Below are 26768 nucleotides of genomic sequence, written 5' to 3' on the forward strand. Positions count from 1 at the left end.
ATAGGTACAAATTATGCAGGATAGGGATTGGATGCATATTTCTAACTTCTTGAGGGCATAAGTGGAAGCAACAGTGTGCTTTATGGTTTGATGATGATTTTTGTACACTTTTGTTTAGCAGTAAGTGTTAAAGCTATCATCTTCGAGTTTCAATAGGGATGCATACCATGTCATCCTACTCTCTCAATATGTGTATGCAGTTTCAAACGGAGCTGGATACTTACTTTTGAGTAATGTAATCATATACAATCGATTATATTCAATCTCTTTCAAGCATTCAACTCTGTCTTAATCATGCTTGGAACTCAGAGTCACAGGGGGATTTTTTTTATTGTTATGTGCCTAACATTATATTTAAAGAAATCCAAATTATTGAGATGCTGTGGGACCCCAAGTAAAAAAGCATCTCATTCTGCATTTGCATCTTTAACATATGAAACAATCTGCTGAGTTAAAACCTCTGTACACCTTCAAATGACTGCTAGTCACAGATACAGCAGACACATTTCCTATATGCTGACCTAAATTGTGTCCTATAACTGCAATTACTGTTTGGTGTCCACTATTTTATGTAAACACCAGTAAATTTACATTATGAATATTGTTTAAATTACAGTTATTTAAAAAAATTAAATAAATTTCTCTTTTCAAACTGTAGTTGAGGATATGTAAATGTAAAAAGCTTTAATATGGTGATGATATGTTATCATATTATATGAATTAATTCATAAGATGATTTATTAAGTAAATAATCCACTATATAAAGGAGTAATGGTGTGGTAAGGACAAATATATTTTAAATACATTTCTTACTTAAATCAAGTTTAAATCATTTTAAGTTTTAAATAGAAATTGTCGGAGACACCGGAAGTTAAATTTGGTAAACGATGGTATAATCTGAAAAAGGTCAACTAGAGGTAAAGTCGCTTGCCAGGTAGTAAGTCTTTTGATTCTATATTTAATGTTAAGAATATATTGTTTGTAATTATAATATAATTTCTTCTAATTTCAGAGGGATAATTTTGTGTCAGAGGTTAGCAAACATGTTAACACATGGTCGCTTAAATTTGTGACAGCTAACCGTCGACAATTCATTTTAACCTTCATTGATTTTTATTTTTTAATTTTGTTTTTATCGGGGGTGTTATCCGTATAAAGAAGCAAGTCCCTATATATACACAATTCTATTCGTTTTTTGTTCACATCCAGGCGCCGTGTGTTTAACACTAAGGTGTTTAGACTGTTGTGAGCTAACTTCCCAACAATTTAAACAGAATTCCACGTTCATTTTATCTCCTTGCATCATGGCACCAGAGGGCAGTATGAGACAGACCGGAGAGAACTGCACGTAGCCGTTCGAGTACAACGTGTGTACACAAAATAAAATGTTTAGTTCAGGTCATTTTCTCTAATTTGGGTGAAATTTCTAAACGGCGATGTGTTTCATCAGCGCCCGGCTAGCTCAGTCGGTAGAGCATGAGACTCTTAATCTCAGGGTCGTGGGTTCGAGCCCCACGTTGGGCGGAAGTCTTTTTTTTTTTTTTTTCTGTGTGCTTCACTTCCCTAAATCACAAGAACACAGGCCTCCATTGTGCTTACACGGAAATCAGAGAAAAGTTGATCCGCCGCAAGTCTGCTCTGCTTTATAACTAATCAAAAATTACTTGGCCATAGTTTGTGCAAGTCTTGGTTTTCTTTTCAAATTTATCACCCTATTTTACAATGTTTGAAATGTAAATTAGCCTTGCTTGGAGGAGGAAAATGGTGCTGAAAAAAGCCCCCAAAGTGGTTAAAGGAAGTTCAAAAAAGATCATTGAGGTGTAATTTTTAGTGCTTGTGATACTGATAAGCAACATATGGCAATATTTATATATCAGGACATATTTTATGTTTAATTTAATGAAGTCCTATGCATTGAACACATTTTTCTAGTATTCAAATACTGCTTTGAATTCTACATAAGAGTATATAAAAATAGACTTTTCATCACATCAAATTAAAGCCTTACAAATGACCCAAGAGCAGACTCAACAAATGAGATAAAGCAAAAAGGAACGTGCATGTGTTCCTCAGAATGAATTGTTATATTGTATTGCCTAATAATCTATATATTTTACTCTTTATCTGGTCATAGTTGGGTCTGCTGAAAGTCAGACGGGACCACATCTGGTAAATGATCAAGCTTATCAGGTAATCACTCGTACACAGTATTTTTGCTTATGGTTTGTTTAACTGCCCATTATTCATATATACATAATAAAAAGTAGGGGTTAGCTTCTTTAGGATTAAATACAAGTATATCATTTCTTATGTTGTTCTGTTTTTTGATGGCTGAAATGTCCGAATAGAAGAACAGCTTTAGCCTCTCTTTTCTTTGGAATAAGCCAAGAGGGAGGAGTTTAAACAAAGGCCCTTTCCACATAAAAAATGGAAGCTTGTGCAGAGAAGCCATGGTGTCCTGCTCTCAACACTACATGCTGCCGTTTCTGCTTCTAAAACCTTCAACTAAGACGGTTGTTTCCTGATTCTGCTGTTGGAAGCTACAAAGCATTGTTCCATGGGTTTGTATGTCAGAAATACTCGCAGTAATCACAATATTTTGTGGTTTTAAGACCTAGCTCTGTGCTTATTTTTCTTCCCCTGTCTCTGACTCTCACAGTGCTGCCCCTGCCTGCACTGAACAAAGATAATTACTCAGGAAACATTTCGGCCAATCAGGCGCGGCCTTGCATCTTGCTTGTGAGGAAAGCGACCAGTCAGGATCTGGCTAACATCACCGGGGCCTGATCGCCTTGCCTGAAGAGCGGAGCCTTCCCCGACTGAGGGCTGAGAGTGTCCTCCATGTTTTATAAGTGTTGACATAACAGTGTGTCAGGCAGCCATGCATCCACAGAGGTAAGCTCTGTCTTTTTTATCTCAGACTTCTGATAACAACATGGCTTCCTTCTTCGTGTTGTGCTGACTGTTGGTTTCTAATGATGAATGCGCACACCTTAAAGTCAGTTTAGTGTGCAGGAGGAGGAGGAGCTGGGGTGGATTGGAGGCCTCGTAAGGCCTCTGTGCTCCACAGTGCTGAGGGTGGGAGGGTGGGGGTTGGCTAACGACTCTCACCCTTGTTCTCTCTCTATGTCTCAGGGTCACATGAGTGCCCCAGACAACCAGCCTGCCATACAGGAGGCAGAGTGGACCATGAAAAATCCTTTTATTTTTTTTAGAATGCAAAAGAGAGTTGGATTTTAAAATGGCACACACATCTCCTTTCTGTTGTGGGAGTGTTTGTGTTTTTTTTTAGAATGGCAGAGGAAGAATGGGGGATGGGCAGTGGAGGAAAGGGTGTATTATGTACTGTTTCTAAGTGGATTGGCTCTGTGGTGTTTTCTTGTGTCATGCCAGGATGGGGACTACATGGAAAGGGCAACAGAAGTGCATGCTAGGAGGGCAGATTGCGCAGGGCATCACGTCACTGTAACATTTTTATGTACACATATGTGAAAAATATCTAGAACATGAGAACTGTAGCACAGTGTATACACATTTAGGAAAGCTGCACTAAGACTGGGTTTTCTACAGTCCATACTAGTCAGAGGCCACATTACAAACACTTTGTGACAGGGTAATCCCCTTCCACTTTTTCCAGTGTAATCTTTATAAACTGGTTGCCTCTATTTACACTCATAGGCCTGGAGTTTATTGCCCCTGGCTTCTGCAATTCCACAGTGCTGTTGTGAAACTGCTTCCTACGCTCTCAGCCAGGCAGTAGCCATTTTGTGCTGCTGTCTTCACAGATCAGACGGCATAAGCAAATATAACACACTACTCGTGGAAATAACATAAGACAGACCTATTTTTAAACATTTCAAGTCAAATCAGTTTAATGTGAATAGCACATTTCAAACAGAGTCAAGCAGAATGCTTTACATAAGTATCAACTGCATTTGAACAGCTGGTAAAAGTGTCGTTAAGAAGGATTGTTCCTTCAAATAACCTGTCATGCTGTCCACATCATAGTCGGTACGTTGTGTTTTGTCATGTTGCACCATTTTAGCAGTCTCAGCTGTGCCGGGGAAACAAAGAATGATTTCTTTTTCTTGTGGCCTGACGCAAGGCTTTTTTTTTTTTTTCATGTAGGCAACATTCAGAAGGGAGTAAGGTTATAATCAGGAAATTACTCGTAGTTTAAAAGATTGCTATCTGTGAAACCAAAACCAAAACCTTTACTACGCCACAATGCCTGATTGAGAATTTATGTTAAAATGTGTAATTATTAAATTTTAGATGGATATATGTGGGGCAAAGCTCTGGGCCTCTTTCTGTAGCATTGCAGGCTATAGAGAGAGTGACAGAGGTTGAATAGCACAGACACTGAGTTGTGCATGACAGCCACAAGGCTTTTTTAAAACATTAAAGGGAAAAAAAAAGCCCCCTGGTTTTATGCTGTCATAATCACAAATTATCAAACAGAACCGAAGGAAAATAAATCGTCTGAGGCAGAGGGAAATCTCTGCATTGCAGCAAAAGCGCTTTTTAAGAGGAAGAGGGGAGCCTGCATACTGTGATCTGTGTGGCATAACACAGCCGACCAATAAAGTTCCACCCTGTTGGCCCTCCAGCCAATTGCAGCTGCAGTTGAGGTTAAAGATTGACAATCCGAGGGAGAGCAGCAGGGAGAGCAAGGCCTTCTGGAAAATTCCACAGCCATCTTTGATTCACCCTTTACAGCCTTTTATAAGATCCAGGTCATTTTTTTTTTCTTTCGTACAGAATACGCTGTGTATACTAGCAGCGTACTGATTAAGTGCTGGGAGTTGTGCTAGATCAGGCACCTTAATTTATTTAAAGTCATTGTTTAATGAAATGCTTTTATTTCCCAGGAAAAGCAAAAGCTAATCCTATTCATTTCTTCAGTTGTCTGCATGTGTTTGTTGCTCTCATGAAAGCCGGTTGTTTCTTGTCGTATTGCTAAATCAAATAATCTCTCTAGGGTTTTGTGTAGCAGACCGTGTAGGATACCTTTTCTTTTTCGCAGATGTTTTCAGTGGCATCTCTAATATGTTGCAATATAATGAGTGCAGTATGGTGTTCGCATTCAGTTGCATTTCTGGATTTCCAGACGGATCCAGATATTTATCTGTTTAATGTGTGAAAATTGTTTATTGTTTTTACATGTAGAGAAGCTTTTCCATACAGCTTTGCCAGGACCTGACTGTGGTTTTAGAGTGGTGGTCTGTGTTTCTTAAAAATGAAATCTCATTATTCCATGACAGCAGTATTCACACAGAAGGAGGGAAGCCAAGATTGAATACAGGGAACAAAAAAAAAAAAAAAAAAAAAACCCAACACACACAGATGAGAGCTTCTGACTTTGCTGGATTTTCCTGTGTCTCCCTCCCTGTGTTTCGCCTCTGTCTCTGTCATTGGCCGTGAGGCTTTGCCCCGACATAGACCATGTTTTTTCGTAATGTTGGACTGTAATCTCCACAGATCTCTCTGGTCCTCCTGCATGGATGTGCCAGTGCCCGAGTCTCAGCCTTGGAGTGGGGGATGGGGGAGAGGGGGGAGGGGAGCAAGCTGTGGCCTCCATTTTCTGTGACGAGAGAACCCTGCTCGTCTCTCACAGGAGTGGAATCTAAAGACATTGATTCAGTGTTGTTTCCTTTTTGTCCGTCAGGTACTTCAGTACTTACTGAGTGGGAATACTGTGTTTTCTTGCACCTGACTATTATGGAATATATCTCAGAACCTGCTAAGGATTTATTTGTTTAAATCTTCTTATTTGATGGATCATAGCTCATAATCTGAGAATGCACTTTGGATCTTCATACTTTTTTCTTTTTCCTTTTAACTTCTGCTAATCCTGTTTTCTTTGTAGTTGCATAAATGTCTTGCCATTGGTGTTGAAAATGTGTATTATAGGGTTGTTTGGCAGCTCAGGGCTGCTTGGTGATGGCGAATGTTCTTTTATAGGGCTGTGGCACACGTAGCAGAGTGAACTGGCTAACGGTTTCTTATTTTCATGTGGGCCTCATTTGTTCACTCAGTCCGGAACAGGAAGGCCCCGGAGGGGTTGGGGTGTGTGTGACTGAGGCTGTGTATGTGCATTTGAAACTGCAGGCTAGATGATACTAGATACCCAAATGCCATGAGAAACTCTGCTCAACCCATGTTTGTCACTTTTTCAGACAATGCAAGCTATGCTTGTATTCTCTCGAGTTTCAGATAAACCATCGGTGACTTGAATGTTTTTAGGAACTGCTGGTGATTGTGAGCCACAGTGTATTTTCTTTTGCCACAGTGACAAACTTTAATCTTAAACCCGTTTGTCGATATATCGTGGTTTACTTGGTGTTATGAGCAAACGTTTATGAGTAAGCGTTTTTTGGATAACTTACTTGGATAACTGAGCGTTTATCAAGACGTTACAAGCATAGGTTTACTAGCCATTATGCTCATATGTAATCGCTTTTGTTTTATTGATCAAACTCGTAGGATTTGCATTTTGAACCCTCCTTGCCTCTCAGTGAGCTGACATTTGTTTTAACTTTTTTATGGAATGTCTCTTTAAGGATGGAGGAGGGGACATGCAGAGCATTCCTTTAGTTTCAGAACGGGGAAAAAAAAAAGATTATCCCACAAATGTGGTTGACCTTTGAGTTCTACCCCGAAAACCACTCATCCTAGCGGGAAACCAGAGCTGTAGCCAAAGCTATGATCTGGTCAAGTGTGTGACCTGTCAGGGGTCTGTGGGTGGGTTTTCTTCTCTAGGCTTTTCAATAAAGGCTACATCCTTGGAACTAGGCCCTCTGTGGCTCTCACAGAGGAGGAGCCAAACACTCAAAGACCTTCATTTATTGCCAGACCCCCTTTATTCCTGTCTTTTTTTTTCTTTTCTTTTTTTGCCTCAGAGGAAGTGGGGTGCTACGCAAGAGCAAAGGGAAATCAGTCGTTTCCAGTGCTACATACAGTATGTGTGTTGCATTTTTAGGTTTTGGATTTATTTATTAATTTAAAAAAGTGTTTGCCACTTTATAAACAAAGACATAAAATAGTGCCAGAAATGACAGAAGATTTCATGTGACCATAATTAAGATCTAGGCCAGAAATGTGTGACGTTTATTAGATATATCTCTTCCTACTAGTATCTAACAATGGGCCCAAATCCTTCAGGGGTATTCTGTTGTTACTGAAGGGGCTTGAGAGGTACTGTTATTTGCCATGGGGGGCTGTCCCTTCAGTGGTATGTACCAACTCTCTGTGGATTTTTCTTTTCTTTTTTTGTTGCTACAGATCTATAGCTCTATACACTGTATGTCAAAGAAAGCACTGTGTGAATATTGTGACCTAGTAGGACTAAAATGCTATGACTGCAATGTAAGGACAGAGGTGCAGGGTAATTACAGCTAAATGGCCCTACGTGTTGTTGCAAATCTCAGCTTGTGCTTAGCGGAGATCAGCGTTACCATGGTGATATTTATCATCCTTTCTCTTGGAGCATAAAGAACATTTGCAGACTCCATTGTAGATGATAATATGGAAAGTATTTTAATTTCATGAAACAAAGTGGGAGATGTTGTAAAATCAAATGAAAACAACAACAATGGAAATCAGCAGAGTCCCTGTTGACAGATCCTCTGGGACCCGGGTGCCTTAGGTGGTGTTCCACTTGTTTACTGCTATGCTGATGTGGTTTCTGAACACCCTTTCTGACTTTGTGTTTGCGTCTCTTTCTGTGTTTCTGTGTGCTCCTGTTCGGTGCTCTGCAGTCTGGCTGAGGAGGAGATAAAGACGGAGTCTGATGTGGTAGAGGGAATGGATGCATCTGTGCGATCCAAAGGTAAGTCTCTAAGGCCGAGGACCTCACATTAGGAGCCAAGCATCCAACACAGCTCAGTTACAGAGAAGGTAGAGGTTATTTACTGTATGTTTTGAGGAGAAGAGTCTTAATACGTTTTGCTGGTCTCTTAGGATTGCAAAGATGATCCATTTTTCCTGACAGTCTGCCTGCTGAATCTACATGGGGTGTAGTTAGTTCCGAGGAAGCCCTCTAGCCATTTATTATGATGAAATAGTAATTTGACGTGTATAAGTGTTGTCTTCAGTAACTGCTTTTCAGACTACTGTGATTGCTGTGTTAGATGGTTAAAAATAATAGTGCTGAACACAGAATCTATTGTACTGCTCGCTTGAAAATTAATAACTTCAAAATACTGTTCCTCCCTCGGTTTCTCAAGGGAAGACGTGTGGGTCGATGACAGTGATGTATCATAGTTTTATAGTTTTGTTTTGTTTTTGATTTTTTTGTCCTCTTTTCCACTTTTCGGTAATTATTTTTCTTAAGCTTATGTAATGTGGTGTCTGTAAATACATTGAACATTACAAGCTTGACTCCTATTGTGTGATGACACGATTATCTTTATGTATTCAGTCCCTGATCCACCAGGGTCAGCAGAAAGATCAGTGGCACCACAGAAACGAAAGGTGTCGAGTCCCACCCATTCCTCCAATGGGCACTCTCCCTCTGAAACCTCCCCCAGCCCTCTTAAGAAGAAGAAGAAGCCAGGGGCCTTGAATTGTAACAACAAAGACCAGGTAAGGGCTATTGTAAGTGCAAGTTCATTTTGAAATCAGGTGTGTTCTCAAAGGCTATTTCTTTATCCAATTTCAATAATGGGCCATATACTTTCATAGAATGTTAAGACCAGGGTTGTGCCTAAAAAGAACCATTTCATATGATGTGCTATCTGACCACATCAGAAATCAGATATGTTTATGGTCAATCTAACCGCTGTATAAACACAGCCATAATAAAGTGTATTTTCAGGGTCTTGAATGGGAAGCGTTTAGTGTTATTTATTTATTTTTTGCCTCATGCTTCCACAACTAATGTGTACAATATATGAAAAAAAAATTGCACTGCATACAGTTGGCAGATTATACCTTCCACTTCTGGAAGTCTGCTAGGATCTGTTCGAGTCCGAGTGACGTGAATTTCATCATCAGACAGTTAGTGGGAGGATTGATGCGGATGTCCGTGTACTTGTGTTACAAAGCACCAAGTACATAGGCTTCCCAGGCAACACAGTCCAAGTGGACGTTAAAGATGTATAACAGGATTGACTAGTTGGCTTTCAGGTCTTCAGCTGTCTGTGTAAATGCCAGGCTTTAGCCAGTTGTTGGTTTTGAACATGAAGGGTGAGACTGAGACCTCCTTGTCCATCATCAAAGGAGATGAACTAGGGGGATTGGGTATCTGAGGGTATTCAACAAGAATATGTTACCAGATGTACTGGTGCTATAGTCCGAAGTCAGAATTGTCAAATAGACAACTCAAGTTGGTTTTGCAGCTCGGAAAGTCAGAGCAGCCCCACCAACAGTGACTTAACAATCCAAGGTGGCAGCTGTGAATGTAAACCGTAGTAAAACTTCAGAGTTTTTTTTAAACTATACTGCCACTGTTTTGTATTTGTGATTTGCCAAATAAGGTAAAGCAGCAGTATTTATTATTAAACTGCAGAAATCAAGCATTGCTAACTTGATGCATAAATGGCTTTGCCTTCCTAACAAGCAAAACAAAGCCTGTTTTCCTTGTTTTTCCAACTTTACTGGAATGGTAGTGAGCTTTGACTTTTTTGACCAGCGTTGAGTTTCAAGGTATACAGAACCCAGCAATAGTCTAATCTAAATGCTATATACTGCCTGTGAGAACACACTGATTTTGATCATAATCTCTTGAATACTGGCCATTTTTAAAGTAGACCCACCATACAGGAATGTGAGCTGCCACAATTCACATGGATATATTATTTTGGAAACAAGTCGTTTAATGCAACGTTAGTCGCCAATGGTCATTAACATTGACATTTAGTACCAAATAGGATAGATGGATATGGTTTTTATTGTTTGCTTGGTGGATAATGTAGTGTTGCGTGATTCCTTTTAGTCCTGTGTTGATCTTACATGATATTGAAAGCTAATTTAGACCCTGTTGTATAATTTGACAGGTATCTGATGTGAGCATAGTTATGTCTTCGTGGCACTGTTGGAATACATGCTTTGGCTGTCTGGGAAAGGTCAAATAAGTAGCAGCTGGATTTTAACACCACCAAGACTTGAATTTGGGCAAAGAAAGACTCTTTTGAGCCATCTATCAACTTGTATTCATGTAGTAACATGTTAACACTAAGATACCATTTAGGCATTTACCAGAGAGCCACATCATGCAATGTTTACTCTTTAGGTTTAAGGTGAGCCATGTCTCAGCTTGCACTGTAGAACCTGTTTGTTTAGTATTGATTTCATTTGAAGCCTTTACATGACTAGATGTTCAGACTATTAACTGATTTTCTTAAAACAATTTTGTGTTGGATTGATTGTCTTTATTACCTTCTATGCTGCTTACCCTGCTTATCCCAGCTTGTTTCTGTTGCACTGCACCTTTTTGTGTTCCTGCGTGTTTTTTGAAACCTGCCCCCTTGTTTCTCTTGCCTGCATTTCAGTCAGAGCTAAGACATGGTCCCTTTTACTATATGAAGCAGCCAGCACTCACCACAGACCCTGTTGATGTTGTACCGCAGGACGGCAGGAACGACTTCTACTGCTGGCTGTGCCACCGCGAGGGCCAGGTGCTCTGCTGTGAGCTCTGCCCCAGGGTGTACCACGCCAAGTGCCTCAAACTACCAGCTGAGCCCGAGGGCGACTGGTTCTGTCCAGAGTGTGAGGTATCTTGCTGTAGTCATGTGCATTTATGTGGGCGTACACAAGTAATTGTGGAACTGTGTGCCATGAACAGCAGAAACTACCTTTCAAACTCATAGCTCATGCTTCTGTGAGCATAAGAGACGACATTAGAAGATTAAAGTTCAGATCTACTTATTCACTTCTTCGTGTATTTGTTACACAATTCTTCAATTTGGAATACACTAACTGAATCACAAAAAAAGTGATTTAAACTTTACAGTTTTAGATATGAATAGTATCTCTTTAGTTTACCAATTATTGTCTTGTTTTTTATTATTATTTTGTTGCAGAAAATTACAGTCGCTGAATGCATTGAAACCCAGAGCAAGGCGATGACAATGCTGACAATAGACCAGCTCTCCTATTTACTCAAATTTGCACTCCAAAAGATTAAACAGCCTGGGGTAAGGGGTTTCTTCAAGTCTTTGTATGCCCAGTTGCGTGTTGCAGATTCAACCAAAGATTCTGGAAACATCCATGAGGAAAGTGTAATTCATGTGTGCTTATTTCCTATTTGTGTAATCTGAGCAGACTGAGCCCTTTCAGAAGCCTGTATCTCTGGAACAACATCCAGATTATGCAGAGTACATCTTCCACCCCATGGACTTATGTACTTTAGAGAAGGTACTCGTATATAGATTTTTTTTATGGAGAAGTATTAACAATAAAAAAACAAAACTAGAATTAGAATGAAACATGAGGTAAATATGCATAAAAAAATGCTGGCAAAAGTGCAGCTGCTTGACTGATATTATTATTTTCACTGTACTATAGAATGTAAAGAAGAAGATGTATGGTTGTACTGAAGCTTTTCTTGCTGATGTGAAATGGATCTTGCACAACTGCATCATCTATAATGGAGGTAGGCAACTTTGATGTACATTATTACTCCCTTTACTGTCGTAATAATATATAAATTAAGCTTGTGCGTCGTTTCCAGGCAATCACAAATTAACAGCAACTGCGAAAGTTATTGTCAGGATCTGTGAACATGAGGTAAAGCAACTTTAATTACTTGGTGACATTTTTGTAAATGTGTCTTATTTATGGACTTGCATCATCTTCATTTAATACTTTTTTTTTTCTTTTTTAGATGAATGAGATTGAGGTGTGTCCAGAGTGCTACCTGTCCGCATGCCAAAAAAGGGACAACTGGTTTTGTGAGCCATGTGTAGGTCTTTACATTAATTTAAATCCATAAAAGTAACAGACTTTTTTTTTTAAATTATTTTTGTTATACGTTTTAGCTTGGATATCAGCTTTGTGAAGCACAGTATTTTAGTGTTTTGCTCTATCCAACAGAGTCAACCCCACCCCCTGGTTTGGGCTAAGCTCAAGGGCTTTCCATTCTGGCCAGCAAAAGCACTTCGTGAAAAGGATGGGCAAGTAGATGCACGCTTCTTCGGGCAGCACGACAGGTGAGATGAACCTTTTGGGCACTATAGAGGAAACTCTCCTTGTTTTAGAGGTTTAGAAAAGACCCGAGTCGCTGCATCTCCACTGGATATTAAATGTATTAAAACATTATTTTGTTCTGTTGTTGCATTTCCACATAGGGCCTGGGTTCCCATCAACAACTGCTACCTCATGTCCAAAGAGATCCCTTTCTCTGTAAAGAAAACAAAGAGCATTTTCAATAGTGCTATGCAAGAGATGGAGGTCTATGTGGAAAACATTCGCAAGAAGTTTGGAGTCTTCAACTACGCACCCTTCCGCACTCCGTACACCCCCAACAACCAGCTACAAATGCTGGTGGACCCTTCCAACCCCGGTGCTGGTACAGTGAAAACAGAGAAACCAGATAAACTTCGCTTCAACTTTGATATAACCGCTTCTCCTAAGATGGTCCTCAGCAAGAGTAGCACACCCAGTAGTATGAATCGGCGGGTCTCAATGACAGACATGCCTCGGTCTCCGATGAGTACAAACTCTTCGGTTCACACAGGGTCTGATGGAGAGCAAGATGTGGAAAAGGGCAACAGAAATCCTGCACTCCATTACAGCACTGGAGAGGAATCAATGGACTGTACTGGTAAGTCTTCTCCACTCTGGTTGCATTAACTGTGATTTTAACTTATTTTATTCACCATTATAAGCTTTTTTTCTTCTTTTCTTTTTTTTGTTGCTTTTCTATAAAAAAAAAATAAAAAAAAATCTTTTTATTACAGCATCTCCTGTTTCAGGGAAGATGGGTCCTGCAGGCAGCGTGTCAGGTAGTCCAAAGCCCTTTAACCCTGGACTGGTGCCAAAGCAGGAGAGGACTGCAGGGACAGGTGGCATCCTCAATCTCAACCTGGGTCAGTAACAAAAAGCAAAGGGAGACTGCATTTGTGTTCTCACAAAGGCTAATAATCAAAAAGTACTTAATAATTAATGAATTTGTGATTAAACAAACATTTACATGTTCATTTCAGATCGAGTCAAGGCTGAAATGGATCTCAAAGAGCTGAGTGAGACTGTTCAGCAACAGCAGCAACAACAAGGAGTCCCTGCGCCCCCTTCTACTCCAAAGAGACCCATCAGGAGCTTGGACAAGACTATTGAAAGCTGCAAGGCACAGCTTGGTACATACAAAACCAGTTTGTGACATGACTTGCTGCAGAACTCTATTCTTATACTGTACAAGTCATTTGAACTTGCCAACGTAATGATTAATAACAAATCTAGGAAATTTAAGTTGTGGATTATTTCTCAAGACTAATTTGAATTCGGCAATTTTACAAATGCATCACGGCAGTTCTGACTCTCTAATCAGTGGCGGTCATGAGTCTGTGTGACTGCTGCTGACTAGGGTTTATTAAGCTATTACCAGAGAAAGGGTTCATTATTTCTTTCTATTTGCTTCTGACAGAAAGAAATTAACACAATGTCCATTTCTTAATATAGGTATTGATGAGATATCTGAAGATGCGTATAAAGATGTGGATCACAGTGACTCTGAGGACTCTGAGAAATCAGATTCAAGTGACAGCGAGTATCTCAGTGATGAGGAACACAAGCCAAAAAGTTCAGCTCAGGAGGACAAGGACAAAATGGAGAGAAAAAGGTCTAAAGCAAGCACTGATGGAGAGAATAAGGAAGGAGCTGTGGCAACGGGGGATAAAGCTACCCCAGAACCCCCACTCAAAGAGAAGCAGGGTAGCAATGGCCCAGATAGAGACCTCAAGGACAAGCCCAGAACACCCCAGTCTCAACCCCTTGCTGACAAACCCAAAGCCCCAGAGGATGTCAAAGCAGCTGCTAATACATCAGCAGCTGAGCAGGACTCTGATTCTGAAAGAGAGCTTGTGATTGACTTAGGGGATGAACATGGAGGTCGTGACTCAAAGAGGGCAAAAAGAGAGCTGGGATCTTCCACTGCCAAAGCTGCCAAAGAGTCTAATGTTGCTAAACTGGAAGGTGAGGCTTGTTTTTGTTTTTTCGGGGGGGGGGGGGGGGGGGGGGGGGGGGGTTATACAAAACATCAGTGTCAGGTATGGGGAATTGCACAAGTTAAGGCATGATGTGAAAGACCATGAAAACCTTCAGATTAAACTGTGCAGTGTTTCTCTGTTAGGTGGAAGACTGTAGGTGACGTAAGGGTAGTCATGAGCTTATTGATTGAGTTGATGCACAAACAGGGTCTACATTGAAGAATCGTCGCAATCTTAGCTGCGATTATCACAGGAGTCGAACTCTAAAGTCTGCAAAACAACATCTGGATAAGCTGGAATTGTTTTGGAAAGAAGGGCTGTGGGCAGAGGAAGTTAAGTTTGAGTGTTTTGGCCACAATGACAAGCAGGAGGGCGGGGGTGGGGGGCGGAAATATAAAATTGTGGCTTTGTTTGCCAGTCAGTGGCAGAGAAACATTACTAAATGGAGAGGACAATATATTCCAGTAATTATCATAAAGCTTTGCTTTCAAATGCCATGCATTCAGACAAGAGACAAAGTGACTGGGTTCTATGTCTACATAGTGATCTCAATCATACTTTGAAATGCTCTATGGGTAATAAAGTAACAAAATTCTTTAAAAGTAAGACTGCAATGATTCTTTTCACATTCTTTTTCTTTTTATAGAAATGCGACTAAATTGCTGTCTGTCAAAGGGCGTTATTAGGTGCTACCTTTGCTGAAGCATTTCTACATGTCCTAATTAATAATCTTTAGTCTTAAATCATCATCGGAGAAAGGCTGAATATCAATTTCAGTCTTCTAAAGTCTAAATAAATATAATCTTATATACGCTATAAAATGTTAAATCTGTTTAATGTGGCTGATTTTGAAATGCAGAACGCCTCACCCATAAGACTTTTTTTACTGCTTAGGCAAACTGCCTTCATCTGCTGCATCAGTAGCCTCAGCACGTGATGTTACATCCAGCATGAAAGACTCGTCGCAGCCTTCCGTCACATCGGCGCTCAACCTTGTTTCCTCTGCCGCTTCTGCTCAGCCCAGTGCCACGACCACCACCAGTGGATCCACCACTACACCTTCTCCTGTCTCCACTTCTTCACCAGTGACTACAGCTGTAAAGAAACAGCGTCCCCTACTGCCTAAAGAGACTGCTCAAGCTGTGCAGCGGGCTGTAGTTTGGAATCCAACAAAGTTTCAAACATCTTCTCAGAAGTGGCATATGCAGAAGATGCAGAGGCAACAGCAACAGGATGGAGAGCAGTCGGCTGTGCAGACGCGCAGCCCACAACAGCAGAACTCTTCTTCAAGCACTCGCTATCAGACCAGACAAGCAGCCAAGGGTATATACACCAATACAATTAGTCATGTCCACGTTAGTCACCATAACAAAATAAAAAGTGGACTTGAAGTTTTATAATTTCCCTTTAATTTTTTGTTGTCATCATCATCATCATCATCCTCTGCAGGGCAACAAAAAGACCCACCTCTGAGTGCATCCTCATCAACATCTGCCCAGGTCACATCTGGTAGCTCTTCTTTTATGTCTGGTGACTTGCAGATCCCCACAGTCTCAGCTGATGTAGCTGCAGATATAGCTAAATACACAAACAAAGTAAGTTGGAGCCTTTTCCTAAAAATTAAAATTCTACTCTATTAACTTTGTTTGCAAAGGTTATAACTGAGTATTTCAACAGTAATGTCACATTTTTACCAATACTTTGCAGATTATGGACACAATAAAGGGGACGATGACCGAAATCTACAATGATCTTTCCAAAAGCACATCGGGAAACACGATTGCAGAGGTAAAGATTGTCAGTCAAAGCAACACTTTCTGTGGTAATAATACGTCAGTATTTATAATCACAGTGTATTTTTACCACAGATTCGACGGTTAAGGATAGAGATCGAGAAGCTCCAGTGGCTCCATCAGCAAGAGTTGTCAGAGATGAAGCACAATCTGGGTAAGATACCCATTTACCTCTGTCACTCTTCAGAGCTTATTTGATCTTCAACCCGCCTTTTCCTCGCCATCAAATTTTAAACAGGTGTCGACATGGTATACAAGTTTCACGTTTTTTGTCTTGGTGTCTTTTAAATGCAGAACTAACAATGGCAGAGATGAGGCAGAGTTTGGAGCAGGAAAGAGAACGATTGGTGGCTGAGGTGAAAAAGCAAATGGAGTTAGAAAAGCAGCAAGCGGTGGACGAGACCAAAAAGAAACAGTGGTGTGCTAACTGTCGGAAGGAGGCCATCTTCTATTGCTGCTGGAACACCAGTTACTGTGATTACCCCTGCCAGCAAGCCCATTGGCCAGAGCACATGAAGTCCTGCACACAATCGGGTAAGATAAAACATACCTGGGATGGATGGATGGATGGATGGATGTAATTTTATAAATTTTTTTTAAAGAGTTAAACTATTAGTAAAACTAAGCTAAAAGTGACTATGGTGATGCCTTCTATATTTACCTGTCAGTCGGTCATTTGTTGGTCATGTAATCACTGCATCACACTTTTTAGAAGGAATAAAGTTGCCCACTGAATAAACAGACCTATAAATGACACAAGATTAAGAAATTAGTTAGAAGAAGCAGGGTACAGATGGTTAGGAGCTTTATTACAACAGACTTGTCGTCAGTGTTTTGTTTAGTTAATGTAAGTGCTCTTCAGTTTCAGTGGGATATTCTTTTTCTTTTGTATTCTTACATTGTATTCCTATTTGGTAATTTTAATGTGATGTTAGATTTAAATTCAACATGAAATCGTCTCCAATTTTGTCCATTTTTCTTCCCCACTCTTATTTGGTAGCTCAGCCCCCTAAGGTACAGTGCAAATGTGAAATCATAAACACAAATGTGTTACATCGTTCATGAGAATTGTAGACATTTTTTCCCTTCTTACCTAACCTGTGGTTTAAGAAACAAACTGTGCAAAGATGATTTAGACAACCTGTATATATTCTCTTCTTAAATTATTATTATTATTTATTTAAAATATAAACAGCCACAGCGCAGCAGGAGCCGGAGGCAGACCCCAACTCAGAGCCGTCAGTCAAACCATCAGGCCACTCTCCCGCCACGCAGACCGTGCCTTCAGGCTCAGGATCAATATCGGACAAAAGCAACTCTCCCACATATATGGACAAAAGCAAGGACAGTGCTGGTGTTACTGTGACCTAACTGCTACACTATGGGCACATTTTGGGAGGTCACCGTGGGACTCTTTGGTTCAGATGTGGTGCCGGAAGGCCCACACCTCTGTGACAAATCGCTTTTTCCCATTCCCTTATGTACACCTAGTTTTTGGTTCAAATGTCATTCTCAGTTTCCTCATCTACGTTCAGGTGGATTCACCTTGTGAAAGCTGTCTGTCTTGAGAAATAAATGTGAGTCAATATGTTTTCATACTGTAGTTATGTTCCAGCTCTCTCACCACTTTCTCATCTCTGAGCAAGATTGTATGAATCCACATAAAACTTTTGTCTTTATCACTTCCATTGCTGCTCCTTCAGGGTTGTTTTATTTTGCCGACTGTTCTCCATATTGTGAGACAAAACATTTGAAACAGCCATCAACATTTATCATGGTGCCATCAGAGATCTTTTGACTGATGCAAGTTTTATCTTTGGTATAAACCACCGCTTCATGCCAACTAAGGTGTTTGGGGTTTTTTGTTGTTTTTGTTTTGTTTTTTTTTAAATTTAGCAATGCAAGTTTAAAAATGGTTTCAGCCATGTCCTCTTCATGTCAGTGGTGGCATTTCTGTCTCCTACCAGTTTTGTATTGTAGTTTTATGTTGTATAGGACTACAGAAAGAGATCCAATTTATGAAAATGAACTAAAAATTTAAACTGTACAAAGTTTTTGTAAGAAGATACCTGAACAATATTTATAGTGTTATATGTTTTTATAGTATGTTTGTTGGAATTACATTTCTATGTGTTTAAAAAAACAAAACAAAAAAAAAGTTATTGGAAAGTATATTACTTTATATGAATGTCAGCTCTAAGCAAAGCCAGTTTGACCAGATATCCAAAGTAAATCCTGGTCAGATTGCTGCTAAGAACTGGGTAGACATTAATAGAAACTGCATTTTGGCTGGATATTACTGCCTGTGAGCATGTCTGTTTTGAGCTTGTGTCTCGTTCTTGTTTACATATTGTATATAAAATAAATGGATCCGTGAAGAGGAAAAAAAAAAAAAAAATCGTCAGTTTGGTGCATGAGTTGTTTTGAGTGTGATGTGAGAAAGATTTTTTTTTGGGGGGTGAAAGTAGATAAATAACTGGGGTCAATCTAAGGAACTTGGAAAGAAAAGCATTTCCTTTTTTTTTTTTTTTTTTTTTTTTTTTTTTTTTTTTTGCCTGTCCCATTTGGTTCTTTAGCCGTCACAATTGATATCTGAAGACCAACAAGGATACCCAATGGATTTATTTTGCCAAATGGATCATCATGGCATTGCCGTATTGGTCCATTTGATCGACCTTTGTTTTTATTATTTATTTTATTTTATTTTCAGTTGTTACAGACGGGACAGACATGAGTGAAGAATAGGAAAGGGAGAAAGAAAGAGGAAGGAAAAGAAAAACAGAAGGGGAGAGGGACGGTGAGAAAGGGGGGGAAAAAATATCTCCGGGATCACCTGTTGAGAGAAAAAGAATAGAAAACAAGCAAAAAAAACCCAAAGCAACATACTAAACACAACACCGTCGCATTAATCTAGCTAAGTGTAAACAGCAGTAAATACTAAATACTGAATGTTGTTGTGCAGCACGCAGGACAGACAGCGCACAATGTGCTTTGAAGTAGCAGCCAAGAAAGGTGTGATTTAAGTCTACGAACAGTGAACACCCGTGTGCACACCTGTGTGGATCGGCACGCTTGTATTCAAATGGTTTCCCCATGTAATGGTCTGCAAGAGGATGTAGAGAGCCATAGCCCTGTCCCCCAGGGCATGAAGAAGGCATGGAGGAGATCCAGGCCCCAGACATCCAGAGGCCCCAGAGTGCAAGAGCCCAAGGAGGACCACCGGAGGGGCATCCGTGCCACCCTCATGGGTGGCACCCTCGTCCTCAGCCCCAGACGAGGGTGACCCCTCGTCTGGGGCTGAGGATCCCCAGACGAGGGGTCACCCAGTAGCCACCGGCTACTGGGTGACCGGTGGCTACCGGTCACCCAGTTAAAATTGAGAGGTGGGCACCGGCGCCAGAGGTAGGTTTGAATACACAGACCGTCTACTGGACGCCGTTAACGTGCCCACCTTCAAGGCCCTGTATATATATGTGTGTGTTATGAGAGTGTAAGTAATGTGGATGTCTAAGTTGTGAGACCAAGGCAAGGGAGCCCAGGCCCATCCAGACCGGGGCCTATGGCAGCAGCACCGCCAAGCCCCACAGGACCCGGGGCAGCCCACCCTACCCCACCGCAGAGGAAACTGTACCCACCCCAACATTCAGTCATCTCCCAGACTACACAAGACAACAGACACCCAGGTTAAGTTTATTCTCCACCTCTCCTATGTCTCTCCCCCCCCTGCAGAGTGGACTCCTGCAAGGATGGAACAACCTCCCTGCCAGTTGAAGAGCCCCCCAGTTAGGCCGATGCACAAGAGGCCCCCTGCGCCAGGGCTGAGCCCCCGTGCACCCACCTGCCCACAACCTCGGTGACACACCGACGAGGACCGAAGCCCCCAAGGCCCAGCCAGAGCCCCAGCACGGCACGAAAAGCATTTCCTTGAAGACGTTTCACCTCTCATCCGAGAAGCTTCTTCAGCTTTAAGAACAATTGGTGGCGAGTCCCAGATGTCTGTCCACCAATGTGTCCTTCACAGACAAACTAGGGTCAATCATCCAAAGCAATGGACAGTGCCGCAAGAGAGGTTAAGAGAATGCAGGCAAGGTGGAGGGGGTCCTTTGAAGTATAGTTTGAAGAGGGTGGCACTGATATAAGGAGACAGAGCAGAAATGCCAAGATATTCACTGGGATTGAACAAAATTAGGAATGAGTACATCACAGGGACAGCAGTGGTTGAGCCCTTTGGTGACAAAATTAGAGACAAGGCTGAAAAAAATGCTAAAATCAACACAAAAAACCCCCGAAACATATTTCAAACACATTCACTTTAGAAATTAATAGAAACCAAACTGATAAAAAAAACAACATAAAACTCGTAATGGAAAACTAAAATAACAAAAGCATCAAACATATTTGACGTTATTTATTTTAGCACAGTAGACCTTAGTGTTGGACATCCTCTTCTAACCCATAGAGATTGAAAATGTGATGTCATTCAGGGGTAAAACCGCTAAGGATTCTGGGAACGAGTGGCAAGCGGTACTAGCGCACGCAGGCTTTCACATGAAAACAGTCAGTCACACAATGATAAAAAGAAACACAAATAATGGCAAGAAGCTGTTGTATTATTAACTGCAGTAACCGGTCGCATGACAACCATGGGAGGCCTACGGGTAAAGAGATCGGTTATTATCGGATTACGTCGTGGAGGAGAAATTGTTTAAGCCGTGTTTCCGAAGTAACAAAGAGCCGACGGATGGCCTGGATTGCAGCCATTCCAAGACCAAATATAACGTTCCCGAACACTCCAGCTTACATGTTAGTCTGCTCCAAGCATTTCCACCCTATGCTGCGTTCACTGTGGCTTTGCGGGATAATGTTTGTTGTGTTTTGTAGGAAAACCAACCTACAAAATGCTGGAATGCGATCCAGACTGGGCACTCTCTATCAACCTGGGTCATACCGAGTGTAAAGCTGCTACCACAGTGAGATTTGATCGGTTAAGAGAGAGAGTGATATCAAAACAAATATAGTATGCAAAAAATATGCGAAAAGTCCCGCATATATGTGCCCAGGTATTGTATTGAAGCAATCAAGTGATGAATAACTGTTTTCCAGTATGTTGTTTTGCAATGTTTTTTTGTTTTTTTTGCATTGTTGATTTGTTTTTTTTACTGAAGCAGCTTATAAAGCATAATGGAATACAATTTTGCCTCTTTCTTGCAAGATTGTATAATAGAAAGAAACAATAATGCCAGTTATAAATAAAGACAATAAATTGAATCAATTACGAAACACTCAAAATTTTTTCTATTAGATCTGAAAATGTTGTGTAATACTACAACCTGAAACGATAAATAGATTGCGTTGGCCTGTACATGAGATAAAGGGAAAAAAATTAACAACAGCTGTGAAATGGAATAGTCCAAATCACTAAAGTAAACTGGACCTGGGCTTGTTGCAGGGATCTTAAGTTACTAAACATTTTGTGAGTGTATGCACTAAAACTTAGGACCATATAATAATAAATATGTGCGTGATGAAAGTTGGGCAGCACACTCACGTCCTTACTCCACTCTGTATGCTCATATATGTCTAACCGTTTCACTCATTAGATTTTTTTCGTTGTCCTTTTTTGCCTTTTCGTCAAGTCTGTCTTTGTACGGACCTGCCGTGTTCTCCGTCGTTTTGTACATAACTGTTTTGGGGCAAATAAAATGCAAGTAGGGATTAAAACCGCAGAATTAATGATTGCCGGTGCAGTAAATACTAGCGCTTGATGCAGTGTTTTGATTTTGTTGCCACGGGTACCCACAAAGCAATGCGCGAAAGTCACGTGGTCTGACGAAGAAGAAACCACGTCGCTCGCCATGCGAATACTTCTCGCGAGAGTATGTTGCAGACAAGGTCCAGAAAATGGAAGGCTGTGCTGTGGGTACTAGCTAGGTTGCCGAGCGACTCAAACCATAGCTGGAAAATATATAAATTACATCGAAGGTATGATTTCCGTGTCTGTGTACGGCCGTTCAGCATTTAATTTTGTAGTCGGTATCGCTAATGAGACGTAGCGCTGCTGCGTAGAGTATTTATTAACAGGTGATTTAGAAGCTTAAGTTTAGCTTTAGCTACGCTAGCTGCAGAGAACAATGTCGTCGCCACCACATAGAAGACGCCTCTCTTTTACCTTTATGGAATAACTTGTGAGTGTTTGCGGGGTTTCAGGGCAAGGACGTTTCGTTTGCGGTTTTACAACTGAATTAGGTGTGGCAGTTAAATTAGTACGTGCTGTGGTTTCATTTGGAGTACAGGAACATTATGGACTTCCCAGCCACTCTTTGCTGAGTTTTTGCATAAACGTATCGCTCCTAGCAGGCCAGTTTTGCAATGTGAAGCATCAGTGAACACAGCAGCTGGTTGCACCGGGTAACATTAGCAGCAAGTAGAGCTCAGAAATTAACCACAGTGAGAAAATGAACTGTGAATTTCATCACCATAAACGTCTCTGCGAGTTGCATCTCATAAACTGTTAATGCAGACTTCAGCCGAGCTGAATTTTAAACTCAACATAGTAATTTGTCTACTAAGCAAAACAGGGACACAGCATGTTTTTACAGACGTGGAGTGCTGTGAAAAGTGCAAACATCTTTTCCTTTACTGTGGCAGTATGGGAAGGCTTAATACAAGTTAAATCCTCAAAAATACAAAGGGTAAGGTGATAAATTATACACATTAAACAACATTTCACCCCTCTTTTTATAACTGTATCCTACAGTTTGTTAAATTATTAATATGCAGTTTGTTTCAAGATTTTGTTAACATGATTGTGTGTTATGTGGTTTAATCTTACCTTATCTTAGCTTAAAGGTATCTGTAACCTTCCAACAAATCTACTTGAGCAAAAAGTACAGATTTTGCTACAAATTGTATTTAAGCTGAATTGTAAAATATCATTATTTCATGTACATTTTCCACATACACCCAATTCAGAAGTGGAAAACACTTAAATGCAGTGCAAAGAAAGCACGTGTACGGTGCTTGAGTAAATGTACTGACATCTTTGCGCGTCAGATGGATTAAGCCCAATGTTGGCATGTTAAAAAATCAAATCCAGTTGTTTCACAGTTAAACTATAGGTTGATTTGATTGGCTGACTGTAAGTTGTGAAGTCAGATTTATTTCTAAGCACATTTTAAAAACACTCGCTGACCAAAGTTCCAGAAAATGATGTGGTTATGGGATATGGGTAAGAGATTGGGGAAAAAAGAAAACACAAAGTGAAAAAACATGATAAAAGCAGGACAGATAAAAAAAGTAACTCAGTCTGGTTTAAAAGCCAAAGGAAATAAAGGGGTTTCAAAGGGGTTTTGAAAGTGTCTGATGTTGGAGAGATCCATGTAACTAAGTGTACAGTGAACAAATGCTCATGTCAGGCATGGAATGCAGTCATGTGAAAAAGAAAGCGGACTCTATACAGTCCTGTGAAAAACTAAGTACTCCCTTAATGTTTTCATAAAAATTAAGAGGGTAAGGAGAAGCCAGGTGGTGCTAAAAAACATACACTTGATTAACTGATCATTATCATGTTAACACAGTACCGGAAGTGGATGTCCATGCAAAATCACTTTAAGGTCAGTGCTCAAAGAAATCCTAAATGTTGATTCTGTTCATCTGGATGTAAAAAAACATTTCTTCACTCATGTGACTTCTTCAGGCTGAGACTGAAGAAGTCACTTGGATGACCGATAAAACGTATCTTCCACTGAAAACGCTACAACTGTTTGGGATTTCTTCTGGGTTTGAACAGCGTGGCTTCCTTTGAATGTCAGCATTTCTTTCTTTTTTTCTGGATGATTGAGCATACATTAAGACATAATCAAAGAAATGCTCAAGCAATGCAATGCCCAAAGAAAAAAAAAAAAGAGAGCTATATCTCACACAAGGCCTCAATATGTTAAATGTTCATAACAGTACAATTAGAAATGACTTAAGTATGACTTATTTGGAAGGGTTGCCGAGAGAAAGTCTCTTTTCTTTATAAAAGTCATGGCAGCAAAGCTTAGGTTTACAAAATTGCATTAGAACAAACTCCAAGACTATGCTGACATGTGAGCACAAATTCCTCATACCCACTGTGAATCACAGCAGTGGAGGGATGAGGATTTGGGGTTGTTTTGCAGCCATAGGACCTGGGGACCTTGCAGTCATTGAGTCAACCATGAACTCTTCTATATACCACAGTACTTGGACTCAAAATTGAGGCCTTCTGTTTGTCAGCAAAAGGTTGGCTGACATTGGGTCATGCAACAGGACAAGGACCCCAAACACACCAGCAAACCTACAACAGAATGGTTAAAAGAAATACAGAAACATGGTGTTGCAATGGCCCAGTCAAAATCCAGACCTCAGCTTGACTGAAATGCTGTGGCGGTTCTTTAGGAGATCAGTACATTAAAGAATGTCTGTAAGCCTGAGTGAACTTAAACATTGTAAAGAAGAGAGGTCCAAAGTTTCTCCACAATGATGTGAGAAACTGATAAAGTCATACAGAAAATTACTTCCACTAACTAACTAAAGGTAGTTATATACGCTATTAGGTCTTTTGAGTCATGGGAAAACTTTTACACGACTTTTAACATTTTTCAATTCATAAATTGGTGACCCTCATGGTTTGTTCAGACATACCCACAACAGTCATGGAGACCACTGTGCAAGTGAGCTTGGAAGTGTGTATACACATCAAAACAGTATTTGTGTTTAAGCAACATGTCATGCATTGTAATGTTACTACAAGGTGAACAAATATTGGTGAAGAGTGGTTTTCCCCACATGTTGTTGCTCCAAATCAAGGTGCATGAAGTTCAAGGAAATGGATGCATAAACACAATCTTGTAACTGCCTATCTTTTAAGGCAACTGCATAAGGTTTAGACTTGTGTTAAAAATTATACATGAACATTGCATGGTGAGACTTTGTAAGGCTTCCATTGCTTACTTTCATAAATTAAGATGCAATCAGAGTATTGAGTAGGAGTTCATGTCAAAGAGGCCCATTAGCTGGTCAGGAGCTAAAGTTAATACAGGCTATCAGAAATCATTTTAAATCCTCAGTGTTGAAACTGTCTGTGGTGCTAATGAATAAGCTCTGTGATGTGGAGTTTATTGCAGTGCTGTTTCATTGCAAAGCAAGAAATGGAATTGAGCTTTTTAACTAAATTGTTTTTGCTTATTTTTTAAAATCACCTGTCTCTAATGTAGATTGGTTTGGATTTTTTCTTCATCCATGATTTTTGCAGGTTCACAGCAAGAAACATTGGGATGACTCTTTACACACCCTAAACACATTTGGTGTTTGCAGCTGTCTGCATACAGTTTGCACAGGTACATGTTTTCTGTTTTATTTCTTGTTTAACTTAGTGAATTGTGAACATAGTTTACAGACACTAACTAAAAGGATCTTGTAGGTTTGAACAGCGTGGCTTCCTTTAAATGTCAGCATGGACATGATGGACAACAGCAGTGTTGCTGATGATAATAATAATTCAGGTACAATCAGCCTGCCAGTTGCCTAAAGGTGAAAAGTGGGTGTTGCTTCTTTTTTTTGTTAAATCAATTTCTTTCTGTTTATCTGCAGACGAACGGCAGATGCCCTCAGAAGAGGCCGAGTCAAGTGTTAGGCCGACCTTGTCACAGGTTAGAAAGTCTTGGGGGTTTCGACGAACAACCATTGCAAGAAGGGAGTTCATGGAGGAGGTTGGAGACCTAACCTACAGTCCTCCAATTGTTCGACGAGGCAGAAATCGTCGGACCAACCAAACAGCAGCCCAGACCGCTACAGAGACCCCCACCACCCAGAAGGCTACTCGTACAGCAAGGAGTGTTATTGATGAACTTCAGTGGTCTGCCCCATCCTCACCTGTCTCTGAGAATAGCAAAACTGGTTCAGAAACTTCTGCAGGAGGCAGCCTTGATCCCAGCTTATGGCAGGATTTTGGGTCTGCTTTCCACACTGCCTTCACACTGCTTGGGGGCAGTGAAGGCCTGTCACTAACAATGTCAGATGAACTGGCAGTTCCTGACATTTTAGAAGCCACTGAAGCCATTGAGTCTCCTAATCCACAGGCTATAGATGAAACTGAGATGGCTGATAACATTGATGACATGGAGATTGCACAGCCAGTTGCTTCTGGCAATGCAGAGGGAGAAGAGATCCATGATGTGGTTTTAATCTCAAGTCACGAAGAGGATAGTGATGAAATGACATTGTTACAGATTAAGGAACAGCTGGCTTCTAATAGCAGACAGGAAGACTCAAAAGCTAGAGGAGGGAAAGGGGGAAAGGCCAGAGGAAAGGGGAGAGGTAGAGGAAGAGGTAGGGGCAAAGGTAGAGGGAGGGGTAGAGGAAAGGGGAGGGCTGTGGAGTTTCAGTCAACCATTGCAGATGATAAGGACAGTGATGATGATGTGGTGCTGGTTAGTTTAGCTGAGCAACAGCATTTACAAGAAGTGGAAAAAGAAACTGATCCACAAAGTCCTCCTGAAAAAGAGGGTTCGGCTGCTCTCTTTGATACAGCCCTAAGTCCTGCTCAGCAATCAAACTCAGACTGCATGATCATAGACAGTGACTTTGATCAGATTTCTGAGCTAACTCCCGGTCAGTTTGATGAAGTGCCAGAGGAGGAGGAGAAGAAAGATGCTAAAAATACAGAAGAGTTTTCAAGGATATCACACAATGAAGGATATGACTCAAATGCTCTGTTCTGCATCTGCAGACAGAAACAAGATAAGAGGTACATGTTTATATGTAGTAACTGATTTCTTAGGCTGAGCTGTTCTTTCGGACGATT

At 40.6% G+C, this 26768-nt stretch overlaps 2 protein-coding genes and 1 non-coding gene across 16 annotated transcripts in view; all 3 read left to right on the forward strand.

Moving 5' to 3' along the window:
- Positions 1 to 1451: 1451 nt before the first annotated feature.
- trnak-cuu (transfer RNA lysine (anticodon CUU)) lies at positions 1452 to 1524 on the forward strand. The gene has a single exon. It is a non-coding gene; the product is annotated as a tRNA-Lys (tRNA).
- A 610-nt stretch (positions 1525 to 2134) lies between these two features.
- On the forward strand, positions 2135 to 18357 carry LOC146494509 (MYND-type zinc finger-containing chromatin reader ZMYND8-like). 7 transcript variants are annotated; one of them, XM_085144883.1, is made up of 22 exons: positions 2135 to 2190; positions 2349 to 2565; positions 2660 to 2895; positions 7761 to 7831; positions 8423 to 8586; positions 10494 to 10715; positions 11025 to 11138; positions 11266 to 11358; positions 11509 to 11596; positions 11675 to 11730; positions 11828 to 11905; positions 12037 to 12152; positions 12291 to 12766; positions 12903 to 13031; positions 13149 to 13298; positions 13621 to 14133; positions 15042 to 15470; positions 15597 to 15742; positions 15855 to 15935; positions 16016 to 16094; positions 16235 to 16474; positions 17136 to 18357. In XM_085144883.1, the coding sequence occupies exons 3-22, from the start codon at positions 2882 to 2884 to the stop codon at positions 17309 to 17311; spliced, it is 3435 nt and encodes a 1144-aa protein (XP_085001009.1). In that variant the 5' UTR covers positions 2135 to 2190; positions 2349 to 2565; positions 2660 to 2881; the 3' UTR covers positions 17312 to 18357. The 7 variants fall into 7 exon arrangements, with proteins under 7 accessions (XP_085001009.1, XP_085001008.1, XP_085001010.1 ...); XM_085144882.1 differs by having other exon boundaries at positions 2349 to 2561; XM_085144884.1 differs by having other exon boundaries at positions 2349 to 2561; positions 12918 to 13031.
- A 3430-nt stretch (positions 18358 to 21787) lies between these two features.
- LOC146494510 (uncharacterized) overlaps positions 21788 to 26768 on the forward strand; it is a 31417-nt gene continuing 26436 nt past the window's right edge. For 3 of the 8 annotated variants that reach the window (XM_085147289.1, XM_085147291.1, XM_085147290.1), the window contains exons 1-3: positions 21788 to 22632; positions 25218 to 25302; positions 25556 to 26711. In XM_085147289.1, the coding sequence (XP_085003415.1) occupies positions 22528 to 22632; positions 25218 to 25302; positions 25556 to 26711 (1346 nt within the window). In that variant the 5' untranslated portion in view covers positions 21788 to 22527. Of the gene's footprint in view, positions 22633 to 25217; positions 25303 to 25385; positions 25468 to 25555; positions 26712 to 26768 lie in introns of all 8 variants that reach the window. The other 5 variants (XM_085147293.1, XM_085147292.1, XM_085147296.1 and 2 more) reach the window with 5 other exon arrangements.

The sequence above is a fragment of the Neolamprologus multifasciatus genome, chromosome 20, assembly GCF_963576455.1.
Source record: "Neolamprologus multifasciatus chromosome 20, fNeoMul1.2, whole genome shotgun sequence".
NCBI classification, from domain to species: domain Eukaryota; kingdom Metazoa; phylum Chordata; class Actinopteri; order Cichliformes; family Cichlidae; genus Neolamprologus; species Neolamprologus multifasciatus.

Coding starts and splice junctions, on each gene's coding strand:
- LOC146494509 (XM_085144883.1), top strand. Junction 7,832..8,422: donor TGCATCTGTGCGATCCAAAG/GTAAGTCTCTAA, acceptor TTATGTATTCAG/TCCCTGATCCACCAGGGTCA. Junction 16,095..16,234: donor AGAGATGAAGCACAATCTGG/GTAAGATACCCA, acceptor TTTTAAATGCAG/AACTAACAATGGCAGAGATG.